General features: G+C 45.3%; 1 protein-coding gene across 1 annotated transcript; it reads left to right on the top strand.

The window, feature by feature from the left end:
- Positions 1-2,409: 2,409 nt before the first annotated feature.
- On the top strand, positions 2,410-15,511 carry LOC306918840 (uncharacterized protein; the record flags this gene model as incomplete). Its single annotated transcript, XM_079531695.1, has 5 exons — positions 2,410-2,420; positions 2,745-3,008; positions 11,186-11,332; positions 14,751-14,888; positions 15,174-15,511. Exons 2-5 carry the CDS (start codon positions 2,768-2,770, stop codon positions 15,509-15,511), a joined length of 864 nt encoding a protein of 287 aa, XP_079387821.1. The 5' UTR covers positions 2,410-2,420; positions 2,745-2,767.
- Between the last annotated feature and the right edge of the window lie 251 nt (positions 15,512-15,762).

The following is a 15,762-nucleotide window of genomic DNA, read 5'->3' as shown; positions in this document are numbered from 1 at the left end:
GGGACCTTCCACTCATTAAAGGGGCCTTCCACTCATTAAAGGGGCCTTCCACTCATTTTCAACCTTTCACATCTTGATGACATCATCAAGATGTGATTCACCATGTTAATAGTCGAGGTGGACGGGCGGGAAATTTGGTATATAGTCTTTTTTTATTGGCATAAAATATTGTCTATATTTACATACATTCATGAATCCACCTGCCGACCGGATGTAGGTAGGAAGGTTTGGGACATATCTAGACAGTCATGGAGGTAGGAATGTTTGGGACATATCTAGACAGTCATGTAGGTAGGAAGGTTTGGGACATATCTAGACAGTCATGTAGGTAGGAAGGTTTGGGACATATTTAGACAGTCATGTAGGTAGGAAGGTTTGAGACATATCTAGACAGTCATGTAGGTAGGAAGGTTTGGGACATATCTAGACAGTCATGTAGGTAGGAAGGTTTGGGACATATTTAGACAGTCATGTAGGTAGGAAGGTTTGAGACATAATTAGACAGTCATGTAGGTAGGAAGGTTTGAGACATATCTAGACAGTCATGTAGGTAGGAAGGTTTGGGACATATTTAGACAGTCATGTAGGTAGGAAGGTTTGGGACATATCTAGACAGTCATGTAGGTAGGAAGGTTTGAGACATATTTAGACAGTCATGTAGGTAGGAAGGTTTGGGACATATTTAGACAGTCATGTAGGTAGGAAGGTTTGGGACATATTTAGACAGTCATGTAGGTAGGAAGGTTTGAGACATATTTAGACAGTCATGTAGGTAGGAAGGTTTGGGACATATCTAGACAGTAATGTAGGTAGGAAGGTTTGGGACATATCTAGACAGTCATGTAGGTAGGAAGGTTTGGGACATATCTAGACAGTCATGTAGGTAGGAAGGTTTGAGACATATCTAGACAGTCATGTAGGTAGGAAGGTTTGGGACATATCTAGACAGTCATGTAGGTAGGAAAGGTTTGGGACATATCTAGACAGTCATGTAGGTAGGAAGGTTTGGGACATATTTAGACAGTCATGTAGGTAGGAAGGTTTGGGACATATCTAGACAGTCATGTAGGTAGGAAGGTTTGGGACATATTTAGACAGTCATGTAGGTAGGAAGGTTTGGGACATATCTAGACAGTCATGTAGGTAGGAAGGTTTGGGACATATCTAGACAGTCATGTAGGTAGGAAGGTTTGGGACATATCTAGACAGTCATGTAGGTAGGAAGGTTTGGGACATATCTAGACAGTCATGTAGGTAGGAAGGTTTGGGACATATTTAGGCAGACAGTCATGTAGGTAGGAAGGTTTGGGACATATCTAGACAGTCATGTAGGTAGGAAGGTTTGGGACATTATCTAGACAGTCATGTAGGTAGGAAGGTTTGGGACATATTTAGACAGACAGTCATGTAGGTAGGAAGGTGCGAGACCATTGAGAGCTTTATAAACAAGTACAATAAATTTAAAATCAATCTTAAAAACAACCGGAAGCCAATGCAGTGAAGCTAGAACTGGAGTAATATGTTCTCTCATCTTAGTTCTAGTTAAAACTCTGGCTGCTGCATTTTGGACAAGTTGTAATCTGTAATCTGTCAGTTTTTACTCTGTTACGAGTAAAAGGTCCGAAATTCAAAATGTACTTTGAGTGAAAGTACAAAAGTATCAGCATTAAAAATGTACTTGAAGTACTAAAAGTAAAAGTACTCATTATGCAGAACGAGCCATTTAACGTTTTCAAATGTATAAACATCCTTTTAAAACAGACGATCTACAAGCTCACAGTGATCTGCAGATCTACAAGCTCACAGTGATCTGCAGATCTACAAGCTCACACATTTCTACCACGTTGAGGAATGTAATTCCAAGGGCCTGGTGTTCCCCTAGGTCTCTCTCTCTCTCTCTCTCTCTCTCTCTCTCAACCAGGAGCATACCAGACTGAGGCCAACGATTGTTTGCGTATTTCCTCTTGCCGATAACACACGCACGCACGCACGCACACACGAACACACACACACACACACACACACACAGATCTACAAGCTCACACATTTCTACCACGTTGAGGAATGTAATGGAACCACAACCACACCCTGGTGTTCCCCTAGGTCTCTCTCTCTCTCTCTCTCTCTCTCACCCTGGTGTTCCCCTAGGTCTCTCTCTCTCTCTCTCTCTCTCACCCTGGTGTTCCCCTAGGTCTCTCTCTCTCTCTCAACCAGGAGCATACCAGACTGAGGCCAACGATTGATTGCGTATTTCCTCTTGACGATAACACACACACGCACACGCACACACACACACACACACACACACACACACACACACACACACACACACACACACACACACACACACACACACACACACACACACACACTCCTCCCTCCAGTTAAAACGAGACAACCGACCAGGGAAACTACACAGAGTTTAGTTCCTTCTCACACTCTCACTCTCTCACTCTCTCCCTCTCTCACACTCTCTGTCTCTGTCTCTCACTCTCTCACTCTCTCACTCTCTCCCTCTCTCACACTCTCTGTCTCTCACTCTCTCACACTCTCACTCTTACTCTCTCACTCTCTCACTCTCTCTCTCTCCCTCTCTCACACTCTCTGTCTCTGTCTCTCACTCTCTCACTCTCTCACTCTTACTCTCTCACTCTCTCTCTCTCCCTCTCTCACACTCTCTGTCTCTGTCTCTCACTCTCTCACTCTCTCACACTCTCACTCTCTCTCTCTCTATCGATCTATAGATCGATCGTGCCTGGCGGTCACCATGGAGACCTGTGGCACGGTGCTCGTGGCGCTGCTGTGTGTGTGTGTGTGTGAGCCTGCGGCTCAGAGGGACAGAGAGGCGGTCAGCCTGGAGCAGAGACTGACCACCCTGGAGGCCAGGGTGAGGGCTGTGATCCAGAACATTGACCCTGAACGAGACGCAATGGACAGGGAGTACCTAGCGAGCCAGATGGAGACGCAGTTGAATCTCACCAAACACAGGATGGCCAAAGAAAATGCAGGTTAGCAACATGGCTATATGAAAAGAAAAAAGAAAAAATGTGGTTGTGTGTGTGCGTGTGTGCGTGCGTGTTTTATTCTATAGAACACGTGAGGAATATTAGGAACTCATAACTCTACATATTTCATGTTCTTGAACAAATGTGTACGTGTGTTTACATTCAGTAGACTTTCAGCTCCTATCATCCTGAGGTGTCGATCTGAGAGACCTTGTTTTCACTTCAAGCTCTTGGCCCCGGACCCCTGGGGTGTCGATGGCTTGTTGTTCTGAGTTCCTGGGTCACACCTAAGGACTTTACATGATAGAAGATAAACAGTGGTTCAAAGGGTCTCCACCTATCTGGGGGAAATTCTGCCCTCCAGGGGGCGTGTATTGTGACTCTTGATAATCAGTCGAATTTCAATGTAACTTGGTCAGTTTGGGCTGGTCACTATACCGGTGGCCAGCAGGCCCCTGTGTGAGGCTGTATGCTGTGCTTTGTTGTGCTGGTCACTATACCGGTGGCCAGCAGGCCCCTGTGTGAGGCTGTATGCTGTGCTTTGTTGTGCTGGTCACTATACCGGTGGCCAGCAGGCCCCTGTGTGAGGCTGTATGCTGTGCTTTGTTGTGCTGGTCACTATACCGGTGGCCAGCAGGCCCCTGTGTGAGGCTGTATGCTGTGCTTTGTTGTGCTGGTCACTATACCGGTGGCTAGCAGGCCCCTGTGTGAGGCTGTATGCTGTGCTTTGTTGTGCTGGTCACTATACCGGTGGCCAGCAGGCCCCTGTGTGAGGCTGTATGCTGTGCTTTGTTGTGCTGGTCACTATACCGGTGGCCAGCAGGCCCCTGTGTGAGGCTGTATGCTGTGCTTTGTTGTGCTGGTCACTATACCGGTGGCCAGCAGGCCCCTGTGTGAGGCTGTATGCTGTGCTTTGTTGTGCTGGTCACTATACCGGTGGCTAGCAGGCCCCTGTGTGAGGCTGTATGCTGTGCTTTGTTGTGCTGGTCACTATACCGGTGGCCAGCAGGCCCCTGTGTGAGGCTGTATGCTGTGCTTTGTTGTGCTGGTCACTATACCGGTGGCCAGCAGGCCCCTGTGTGAGCCTGTATGCTGTGCTTTGCTGTGCTGGTCACTATACCGGTGGCCAGCAGGCCCCTGTGTGAGGCTGTATGCTGTGCTTTGTTGTGAACTCTGAAATAAACACCAAGGAACATCTCATCTGCCGTCGTGCCGTGTCACAACTTTCTCGCCTGCTCTCCAGTCTTTGGTAAAGTCTCTGTGTACAGTGTATGGTATAGAACCAGATACTGTACAGTGTATGGTACAGAACCAGATACTGTACAGTGTATGGTACAGAACCAGATACTGTACAGTGTATGGTACAGAACCAGATACTGTACAGTGTATGGTACAGAACCAGATACTGTACAGTGTATGGTACAGAACCAGATACTGTACAGTGTATGGTATAGAACCAGATACTGTACAGTGTATGGTACAGAACCAGATACTGTACAGTGTATGGTACAGAACCAGATACTGTACAGTGTATGGTACAGAACCAGATACCACTGTACAGTGTATGGTATCTGAGAACCAGATACCACTGTACAAGCCGTATGCCCTATACACCACCCTGGAGCAGATGTCGATATGTGCGGAGTTTCCGACCAACCAACGCCAACGTCAAGTTCAGGGAGATGGCCATGAATTCCCACGTAATGTGGGAATCCTCGTAAATGCCTGTCCGCTGCACACCGCTCACGTTATGAGCGTAAACGCCGTTGTGAATGAGGTCCAATGAAACCACCACCAGCAAGAACACCCTGGCTGGCAACAGCGATGCCAGCCTGCCGTTGAAACGTGCCACCGACCCAGCGACAGAACACAGAACCTGCCGAGGCGGACAGGACTAGTGTCTGTCTACAGAACCTGCCGAGGCGGACAGGACTAGTGTCTGTCTACAGAACCTGCCGAGGCGGACAGGACTAGTGTCTGTCTACAGAACCTGCCGAGGCGGACAGGACTAGTGTCTGTCTACAGAACACAGAACCTGCCGAGGCGGACAGGACTAGTGTCTGTCTACAGAACCTGCCGAGGCGGACAGGACTAGTGTCTGTCTACAGAACACAGAACCTGCCGAGGCGGACAGGACTAGTGTCTGTCTACAGAACACAGAACCTGCCGAGGCGGACAGGACTAGTGTCTGTCTACAGAACCTGCCGAGGCGGACAGGACTAGTGTCTGTCTACATTCAGAACACAGAACCTGCCGAGGCGGACAGGACTAGTGTCTGTCTACAGAACCTGCCGAGGCGGACAGGACTAGTGTCTGTCTACAGAACCTGCCGAGGCGGACAGGACTAGTGTCTGTCTACAGAACCTGCCGAGGCGGACAGGACTAGTGTCTGTCTACAGAACCTGCCGAGGCGGACAGGACTAGTGTCTGTCTACAGAACACAGAACCTGCCGAGGCGGACAGGACTAGTGTCTGTCTACAGAACCTGCCGAGGCGGACAGGACTAGTGTCTGTCTACAGAACACAGAACCTGCCGAGGCGGACAGGACTAGTGTCTGTCTACAGAACCTGCCGAGGCGGACAGGACTAGTGTCTGTCTACAGAACCTGCCGAGGCGGACAGGACTAGTGTCTGTCTACATTCAGAACACAGAACCTGCCGAGGCGGACAGGACTAGTGTCTGTCTACAGAACCTGCCGAGGCGGACAGGACTAGTGTCTGTCTACAGAACCTGCCGAGGCGGACAGGACTAGTGTCTGTCTACAGAACCTGCCGAGGCGGACAGGACTAGTGTCTGTCTACAGAACCTGCCGAGGCGGACAGGACTAGTGTCTGTCTACAGAACCTGCCGAGGCGGACAGGACTAGTGTCTGTCTACAGAACACAGAACCTGCCGAGGCGGACAGGACTAGTGTCTGTCTACAGAACCTGCCGAGGCGGACAGGACTAGTGTCTGTCTACAGAACACAGAACCTGCCGAGGCGGACAGGACTAGTGTCTGTCTACAGAACCTGCCGAGGCGGACAGGACTAGTGTCTGAACACAGAACCTGCCGAGGCGGACAGGACTAGTGTCTGTCTACAGAACCTGCCGAGGCGGACAGGACTAGTGTCTGTCTACAGAACACAGAACCTGCCGAGGCGGACAGGACTAGTGTCTACATTCACAGCACCGCACATGTCCTGAATGTAGTTATGCAGGATGTTGTCCACAACATCAAAGAGTGTCAGGATTTCATGGTAGTTGTTTCGTGACATATAATAATACTGATCAGAAATTCACCAAAGCGACTAGCCTGGTTTAAGGAGTAACCAGATGCAAACACTGTGACACATTTAAAAAGTGCTACAAATAAGTGCTTAGAACCTAAACGCTTGGGTTTAGTGTGAAACGAAAAAAGAAACCCGCTAACTCCCTCCAGGCATGGGATGGAACCTATTAGGGTGGAGTCGACCATCACCAGGCATGGGATTGATTGATTGATTGATTGAACAGTTTGCAGAATTACAGTACATTTCAAGCACAAACTCAATAAAAAGGCTGTTAACTGTGAGTGGACGACCCAATTAAGCATTCCACTTGTTTACAACAGGGTCCACCATGTTCAATTCATCAAAACATTTAGAGACGTACAAATAGATACTTCTATATAGACAAAGAACAGTACAGGAATTCATCATAATGGAGGTAAAAAGGGAAAAGAAACATATACAGTGAGGGGAAAAGGGGGGGGGGGGCTGTGGGGGGGGTTTCAGATTTTACGGGGGCCAGTTTCGAATTGCAGCCATCCGTAGGTGCCCTTTGAGAGCGGTTTTGAAGGAGTCAAGGGATTCGCATGTCTTAATGACTGTTGGTAGGGCGTTCCACATTTTGGTGGCATAGGAGCGAAAATAATTTAGTCCCTTGTTTGTGCCGAATCTGGGTTGAACATGGTGCGTTGCACTCCCTCTGGTGTTGTGGGTGTGGACTTCGTTAACATTAAGGAAGTATCTACACAGTTACATGGGTATCTTGGTGGAGTATCGAATCTTGTGGACCAGACCCATTGCAAGATGCTGTACTCTGTCGCCGACCCTAAGCCATGCCAGTCTGTCAAAGTGGGCAGGGGTGAGGTGGGTTCGGGGGGTGAGGCCAAGTAGGAGTAGTTTGTTTTGGGAGGTCTGGAGCATAGTTTTAAGGGCCTTTGAGGTGCTGTGGTACCAGGAGGTGCATGCATAGTCAAAGAAGCCTTGTACAAGGGCTCCTGTTAAGGTCTTCAAGGTGTTTTTGTCGACCAGTGAGGAGATCCTGTAAAGGAATCTTGTTCTTTGGTTGACTTTTTTGATTACGTTGGTGGCCATTTTATCACCGGAAAGATTAGCCTCCAGGATGGAACCTAGGTAGGTAATTTCATCTTTACGTGTGATAACATTGTCACCCACTCTAACCAAGAAGCCATTTGCCTTGCTGAGATTACTATTAGATCCAAAGAGAATGGATTCAGTTTTTCCCAGGTGTAAAGATAGTTTGTTATCAGCGAGCCAGGTGCAGATTCTACCGAGTTCAGAGCTGAGGGCATTTTCAACCTGCAGTTTGTCCCTGTCCGAGACCAGCAGTGCCGAGTCATCTGCGAACAGGAACAAGTTGCAGTCACAAGCTGAAGTCATGTCGTTTACATATATTAGGAACAGTAGAGGCCCTAGTATGCTTCCTTGTGGAACGCCACAGCTCACTGGGAGGGGGGGGGGGACAGTGTTCCGTTCACTTCCACCATCTGTTCTCTCCCCTCCAGGTAGGATTGCATCCAGCTCACTGATGTGCTATCGAAACCAATTGCTTTTAGCTTGTTAACCAGTATGGAGTGGTTCACGGACTGTTCATAGACAATTTTTTCCATCACTTTCGAGATGGAGCTTAGAATAGAAATAGGGCGGTAGTTGCCGGGGTCTAATTTACTCCCTTTCTTGTACAGGGGGGTTACTTTGGCCAGTTTGAAATCTAGGGGGACCTGTCCCTGTTTGATGGAGAGGTTTACTATGTGGGTGATGATTGGAGCTATAGAGATGGCTGAGTCTCTGAGAAATTTGGAGGGAATATTGTCATGGCCAGTGGCCTTGTGGGGTTGGAGGGCACTCAGTTTCTTAAGTACCTCATCAGTTGTTACCATAACTAATTTAAAATCGTCTTTACAAACACCTAGGTTTCTGTAGAAGGTTTTGATGTGCTCTACACCAAAGAGCCCAGAGTGGGAGGGCAGATTGTTAACCAGCGTTGTTGATATGTTTGTAAAGAAGATGTTCAAGTAGTTGGCCACATCAAGCTTGTCAGTGATGAGAGTGTTGTTCGCTTTAATGTTTATGTTTGAAAACCTGGTTTTCAGTTTCTGACTACAGCCTAGTTGGTTGTTGAGTAGCTTCCAGAGCTCTCGAGGATTGTTTTTGTTTTCCTCAGCTTTATTATTAATAAAGTTACTTTTGGCGGATTTGATCATGGCAGTAACATTATTTCTTAGCCTGTTTCGTTGGGTTTTTAGGTTGTCCAGCTGAGCTTGGAGACCCCTGTTGAAGCGCTTGGCAAGCTTTGACTTGCATTTTAGAAATTCAGAGCATTTTTTGTCTCTGGCATTCGTTGCAGTCATTATGTCCGAATTCATCCATGGCTCCGAGCGGGTTTTGACCCTGATGGTTCTCAGAGGAGCCATGATGTTCAGTACTGATAAATTTGGTTTTGAAGCCAAGCCAAGCTTCTTCGACAAGTGTGCTGTTAAGCTCATCGGACCAATCCTGACTCTCCAATTCTTGGTTAAAGACCTCACTAGAGTAGGTTTTGAGGTCCCTTGATATGGCTGCTTTGTGGCAGCCAGACTTTGTTTTTTGTGGGTACAGAATATCATGAAATGATCACTAAGCCCGCATACAATAACACCTTTCTTGGAGATTCTGGATTTGTCCGAGGTCAGAATGAGATCAATGACAGTTTGAGTAGAAACACACACTCTAGTGGGTTGGGTAATAAGCTGGCTAATACTATGCAGATCACAAAACCTACTAAATGATTTGAAAACAGGCGCCTCTTTACGCTGTATGTCTGTATTCAGATCGCCCATCAGGATTTTCTCTGCACCCTCCTCCTCAGCTAAGCAACCCTCAAGAATATCATAAAAGCCTTGCTGATCAGGAGGTCTGTAGACTGTGCCAACTAGTACTGATTTCGAATTTTTGAAAATGAATTCAACCCACACAGTTTCAATTTCAACATGCTGTAAGTCAGTACGGGTAATGAATTCAGTATCTTTGTGGATATACATGCAAACACCACCCCCAACACGGTTTCTATCATTTCTGACTACTGAGTAGTTCTCAATTTCAATCTCAGCGTCCCTGATGGATTCATCTAGTTTGGTCTCAGAAAAACACAAAATGTTTGCCTTGCCGGTAAGGAATAATTCTCTAATTTCGGCCAGTTTGGAATAAAGGCTGTTTATATTGAGATGAAAAAGGTGAATACCATTGTTGTTGAGGATTGAGTTGTTGATGTCAGCAATTGAGAAGAGTTGATCAGGTCCATTGTCTTTGTTAGTAGCCATGGGTTGAATAGGGGGAAGGGAAGGGGAGCGGGTGTCTTTTGTGGGGGTGGGGGGGGGAAGATTCACGTTCAGCTCCGTTCCTTTGTTTGATTGCCTTGGAGGATCTGCGTTGGGTCCCCAAGTCGGCTCCGTGCCCGTACCTTGAGTTGGCTGTGTGGCCGTGACCGTCTCTTGTGTTGTCCTTGCGTTGGGTCCCCAAGTCGGCTCCGTGCCTGTACCTTGCGTTGGCTGTGTGGCCGCGACCGTCTCTTTTGTTGTCCTTGCGTCCGTGTTCATCAGGCTGCAAATTTGTTTCTTCGCCTGAAGTCTAGTGAATACAGGACCAGGATTAGGTTGGATGTCTCCTGCCATTAACAAGAATATACAACAGAACAGTCGTCTGTCGATCTTGCCAAGCAGGGGTTTGTTTCTTTTGTCCGGATTGCAGGTAAAGGTACAGACTGTGTAAAGGTACAGACTGTGTAAAGGTACAGACTGAAGGTACAGACTGTGTAAAGGTACAGACTGTGTAAAGGTACAGACTGAAGGTACAGACTGTGTAAAGGTACAGACTGAAGGTACAGACTGTGTAAAGGTACAGACTGAAGGTACAGACTGTGTAAAGGTACAGGCTGAAATGTGTTTAAAATAAGGCTATCAAAGTTAACGCGTTAATCGTGCGTTAACTCAAAGTCCTTTTAACGGCGTTAATTTAATTAACGCGCGATTAACGCACGGTGAAGTTTGGAGACGCATGCATGAGAATACAGGCAGCTAGATTCCAATAGCCCCGCCTCTCTCTCGTTCCCCCCCACTCTCTCTCTACCATTCCCACTCAGTCCGGACTCCGGACCGTCAGTACAGGGCACTCCAGTGGAGGCTGAATGCGGCAGAATGCCTCCGTTGGACTCGTTATTAATTAATTTGCTTCACAATGTGTTAGATCAGAAGCTCTTTGAAGTGGGCATTGGGCAAAAGCAAAACTCTGGCAGTTTAGTTTGTGAAAGCTTGATGCTAATCATGCTACACAGACCATGCTAATTAGTGCTAAAGCTAATGTTGACTTGCAGGAGAGAGAGAGGGGCAGGGGCTCTCGTGTGTGTGTGTGTGTGTGTGTGTGTGTGTGTGTGTGTGTGTGTGTGTGTGTGTGTGTGTGTGTGTGTGTGTGTGTGTGTGTGTAGTTGAGTTGATGATTTTGTTTCCGTCTTCCATGGTATTTGCAATAAAGCATTCTCCCATGTTGAATATTTAAAAGGAAAAGCACAGGGACCGGATTCCAGGCGGCCCACAGGGGGTGGGCCACTGGGGGTCCCCCAGTGGCCCACAGCTAAATGATGGAGGGTTGGTAACCAAATTAACCCTTATTAATCTTTAACTTTTGAGAGTTTAAAATGGAACCAAGTGGGTCCATTTGGTTAAATTTTACACTCAAGAGTTGAATAATTTAATGGACCTTGATATGAAAAATCTTGAAAACCACTGATTTACGGTATATTTAGAACGGATAAAAAAATATGCGATTCATTTGCGATTAATCAGCGATTAACTATGGGCAATCATGCGATTAATCGCGATTAAATATTTTAATCGACTGACAGGCCTAGTTTAAAAGCTTTCTCTGTGAAATGTTTTCCAGAAATGGCTGCCCAATTGACTGCCCTGCAGACCAGACTCAGTACCAGTGAAGACCAGGTCCAGAGCCTCCAGACCAGACTCAGTACCAGTGAAGACCAGGCCCAGAGCCTCCAGACCAGACTTGAAGACTTGAAGTCAGAAAGTGAAGGTAATCAGACCAGAGTGAGTGAGTGAGTGAGTGAGTGACAGTGAGTGAGTGAGTGAGTGAGTGAGTGACAGTGAGTGACAGTGAGTGAGTGAGTGAGTGAGTGAGTGACAGTGAGTGACAGTGAGTGAGTGAGTGAGTGAGTGACAGTGAGTGAGTGAGTGAGTGAGTGAGTGAGTGACAGTGAGTGACAGTGAGTGACAGTGAGTGAGTGACAGAGTGAGTGAGTGAGTGAGTGACAGTGAGTGAGTGAGTGACAGAGTGAGTGAGTGAGTGAGTGAGTGAGTGAGTGAGTGACAGTGAGTGAGTGACAGTGAGTGAGTGAGTGAGTGAGTGAGTGAGTGACAGAGTGAGTGAGTGAGTGACAGAGTGAGTGACAGAGTGAGTGACAGAGTGAGTGACAGTGAGTGAGTGAGTGACAGAGTGAGTGAGTGAGTGAGTGAGTGAGTGAGTGACAGTGAGTGACAGAGTGAGTGAGTGAGTGAGTGAGTGAGTGAGTGAGTGACAGAGTGAGTGACAGTGAGTGAGTGAGTGAGTGACAGTGAGTGACAGTGAGTGAGTGAGTGAGTGAGTGAGTGAGTGAGTGACAGTGAGTGACAGTGAGTGACAGTGAGTGAGTGAGTGACAGTGAGTGAGTGAGTGAGTGAGTGAGTGAGTGAGTGAGTGAGTGACAGTGAGTGACAGTGAGTGACAGTGAGTGAGTGAGTGAGTGAGTGAGTGAGTGACAGAGTGAGTGAGTGAGTGAGTGACAGTGAGTGAGTGAGTGACAGAGTGAGTGAGTGAGTGAGTGACAGTGAGTGAGTGAGTGAGTGAGTGAGTGAGTGAGTGAGTGAGTGAGTGAGTGAATGAGTGAGTGAGTGAGTGAGTGACAGTGAGTGACAGAGTGAGTGAGTGAGTGAGTGAGTGAGTGACAGAGTGAGTGACAGTGAGTGAGTGAGTGAGTGACAGTGAGTGACAGAGTGAGTGAGTGAGTGAGTGAGTGAGTGAGTGAGTGAGTGAGTGACAGTGAGTGACAGAGTGAGTGAGTGAGTGAGTGAGTGAGTGACAGAGTGAGTGACAGTGAGTGAGTGAGTGAGTGAGTGACAGTGAGTGACAGAGTGAGTGAGTGAGTGAGTGAGTGAGTTTAGTTTAGTTTAGTTTATTTGATCATCTTCACAGTAACAAAACAACTTATTCGTTAACACACGGTTACATAACCAAAAAGAACTGGAGGTGATCAAAAGGAATAGGCTGAAGCTGAAAGCTTATAAATGCCTATCCTACGAACATCAAAATAAAATAAAAATCCTCACGTATCCTCACATACCCCACCCACCCCCGTGTCACCATGGAGATCCACCAGGATCACTATCAATTAATTACCATAATCATCATCATCATCATCATCATCCTCATAGGTTAAATATGTTATGTACAAATGAACTTATGATATACTGTATTTAGCCAAAAGGATATGCTTGAATAGTATCTTGAATCGAGAGATGTGTCTGCTGTGTTTCACATCCTCAGTCAAGCCATTCCATATTTTAACCCCACAGACAGAAATACACATGCTCTTCCGGGTGGTGCTAACACAAGGTTGTTGAAAGTTTAGGTCCCATCTTAACTGATATCGTCCCTCCCTATCCTTGAACAATTTTAGGATATTCACAGGAAGTTGTTTATTCCTTACTTTGTACATAATTTGTGCCGATTTAAATTCAACTAAATCTAAGAATTTCAGTGTGGAAGACTTTAAGAACAGTTCATTTGTAGGATTATAGTAACCTACCTTATGTACTATTCTTAATGCTCTTTTTTGCATTATAATTAAAGGCTGTAGGTTGCTTCTATAGGTGTTTCCCCACACCTCCACACAATATGTCAGATATGGTGATATTAGTGTGTTATATAATGTAATCAGTGACTTATAATTTAGTATATGTCTGGTTTTGCCTAGTACACCAACACTTCTAGCTAATTTAGAACGGATATATTTTATATGGGGTTTCCAACTGAATTTGTCATCTATAATCACTCCCAAAAATATGTTCTCATTAACTCTTTCTATGTTTACATTGTCGATCTTTAACTCAACTGGTGAATTTGATTGTATTGATTTATTTCCAAAGATCATAAATTTTGTTTTTCCCAAGTTGAGTGATAGTTTATTTGTATCAAACCATAGTTTTAGTTTACCCAGTTCAAGTGAGACCTCCTTCAACAATTGCTGAAGGTTCTCCCCAGCACAGAAGATGTTAGTGTCATCGGCAAAGACAACATACTTCAAGATACTTGAAACTTTACATATGTCGTTTATGTATAGTATAAATAATTTAGGACCTAAAATTGAACCTTGCGGTACCCCACAGTTAATGGGTGAGCAACTAGACTTATGCTCCCCTATCTGTACGTATTGTTGTCTGTTTTTTATGTAACTCTTAACCCAATTAAGCCCTACCCCTCTAATCCCATATTTTTCTATTTTTTGCAGTAATATGTCATGGTCTATTGTATCAAATGCCTTTTTTAAGTCAATAAAGATACCAAGGGCATATTTATTACTGTCGATTGATGTAGTTAATTATTCAATTAGCTCAATCAGTGCCATTGTAGTTGACCGGCCAGATCTAAATCCATATTGACTCTCCATAAGAATATTGTGTTTATCTATAAAACTGTCCAACCTTGCAGAGAATATTTTTTCCAGAATTTTTGAAAATTGAGACAGCAGGGATATGGGCCTATAGTTGGTGAAGCAATGTTTATCACCAGCTTTGTAAACTGGGATAACCTTGGCCGTTTTCATTTGGGTGGGGAAAAAACCTGTTTTGAGAGATAGATTGCAGATATGTGCTAAGGGGTCTGCCACAGCACAAATAACCTTCTTCAAAACTGCCATGTTAATACCATCTCCATCTGTAGATGTTTTGTTGTTTAACTTGTGGACAATATCTAGTATTTCCTGTTTGTCTGTGTTGTGTAGGAAGATTGAGGCAGGATTTCTTTCATCATGCAGTTGAGCAACACCACCTCCTAGGGGTGGTTTTATTTCGGCAGCCAGATTTGGACCCACACTCACAAAGAAGTTATTAAACTCCTCCACCACCTCATTCATGTTGTTGATTATTCTATCGTTATCAATAAAGTGATCTGTGTAGTTGGGGTTTGATCTATTTTTAATAATTTAATTTAATATATTCCATGTGAGTGACAGAGTGAGTGAGTGAGTGAGTGAGTGAGTGAGTGAGTGACAGTGAGTGACAGAGTGAGTGAGTGAGTGAGTGAGTGACAGAGTGAGTGAGTGAGTGAGTGAGTGAGTGAGTGAGTGACAGAGAGAGTGAATGAGTGAGTGAGTGAGTGAGTGAGTGACAGTGAGTGAGTGAATGAATTCAATCTTTTATAATGATATAAATAATGTGATAATCTCTTGTGTTGACAGACCAACCAAAGGTGGCCTTCTCTGCTGGGTTGGGTGCTGGTGGTCCTAGTGGATATGTTGGACCATTTAGTTCTAGAACCACTCTGGTTTATAAGAGAGTCATCACTAACATCGGCAACGCCTACAATACATCTACAGGTAGGTGGAGGTTAACTTAATTATGTTAATGAGCTTTACATTAAGTTATGATGTTCATTATGTTAATTAGCTTTACATTAAGTTATGATGTGAATTATGTTAATGAGCTTTACATTAAGTTATGATGTTAATTATGTTAATGAGCTTTACATTAAGTTATGATGTTAATTATGTTAATGAGCGTTACATTAAGTGATTATGTACATTATGCAAATGAGCTTTATGACCCTTGACCTGTGTGTGTGTGTGTGTGTGTGTGTGTGTGTGTGTGTGTGTGTTTTCCAGGTGTTTTCCTCGCCCCGGTGAAAGGTGTTTATTACTTTAGATTCACTGTAGCTACCTATGGATCATCAGAGCGTGTGAGGATCTCCATGTATAAAAATGATCAGCAACTCATTTATAACTATGGATACAATAATCATCAATACGGGTATGAATACGTCTCTAATGGAGCGGTGGTGGAGATGGAGCAGGGAGACACAGTAGACATGAGGTTACCTGGTTCTAGTGGTAGTTCCGACAGGCTCGATGAGAACTGGCTCTGGGCTAACTCTAGAACCAGGCTCTATGATAACTCAGACAACCACAACACCTTCAGTGGTTTCCTGCTCTATCCTCTGTAACACTGATGGAAACTCTGAGTACATTTACTCACATACTCTATCCTCTGTAACACTGATGGAAACTCACCGAGTACATTTACTCACATACTCTATCCTCTGTAACACTGATGGAAACTCACCGAGTACATTTACTCACATACTCTATCCTCTGTAACACTGATGGAAACTCACCGAGTACATTTACTCACATACTCTATCCTCTGTAACACTGATGGAAACTCACTGAGTACATTTACTCACATACTCTATCC

The sequence above is a fragment of the Electrona antarctica genome, assembly GCF_951216825.1.
Source record: "Electrona antarctica genome assembly, contig: scaffold_86, whole genome shotgun sequence".
Classification (NCBI taxonomy): Eukaryota; Metazoa; Chordata; class Actinopteri; order Myctophiformes; family Myctophidae; genus Electrona; species Electrona antarctica.
The sequence above is the reverse complement of the archived record's forward strand: the minus strand, read 5'-3'. Positions and strand labels throughout refer to the sequence as shown.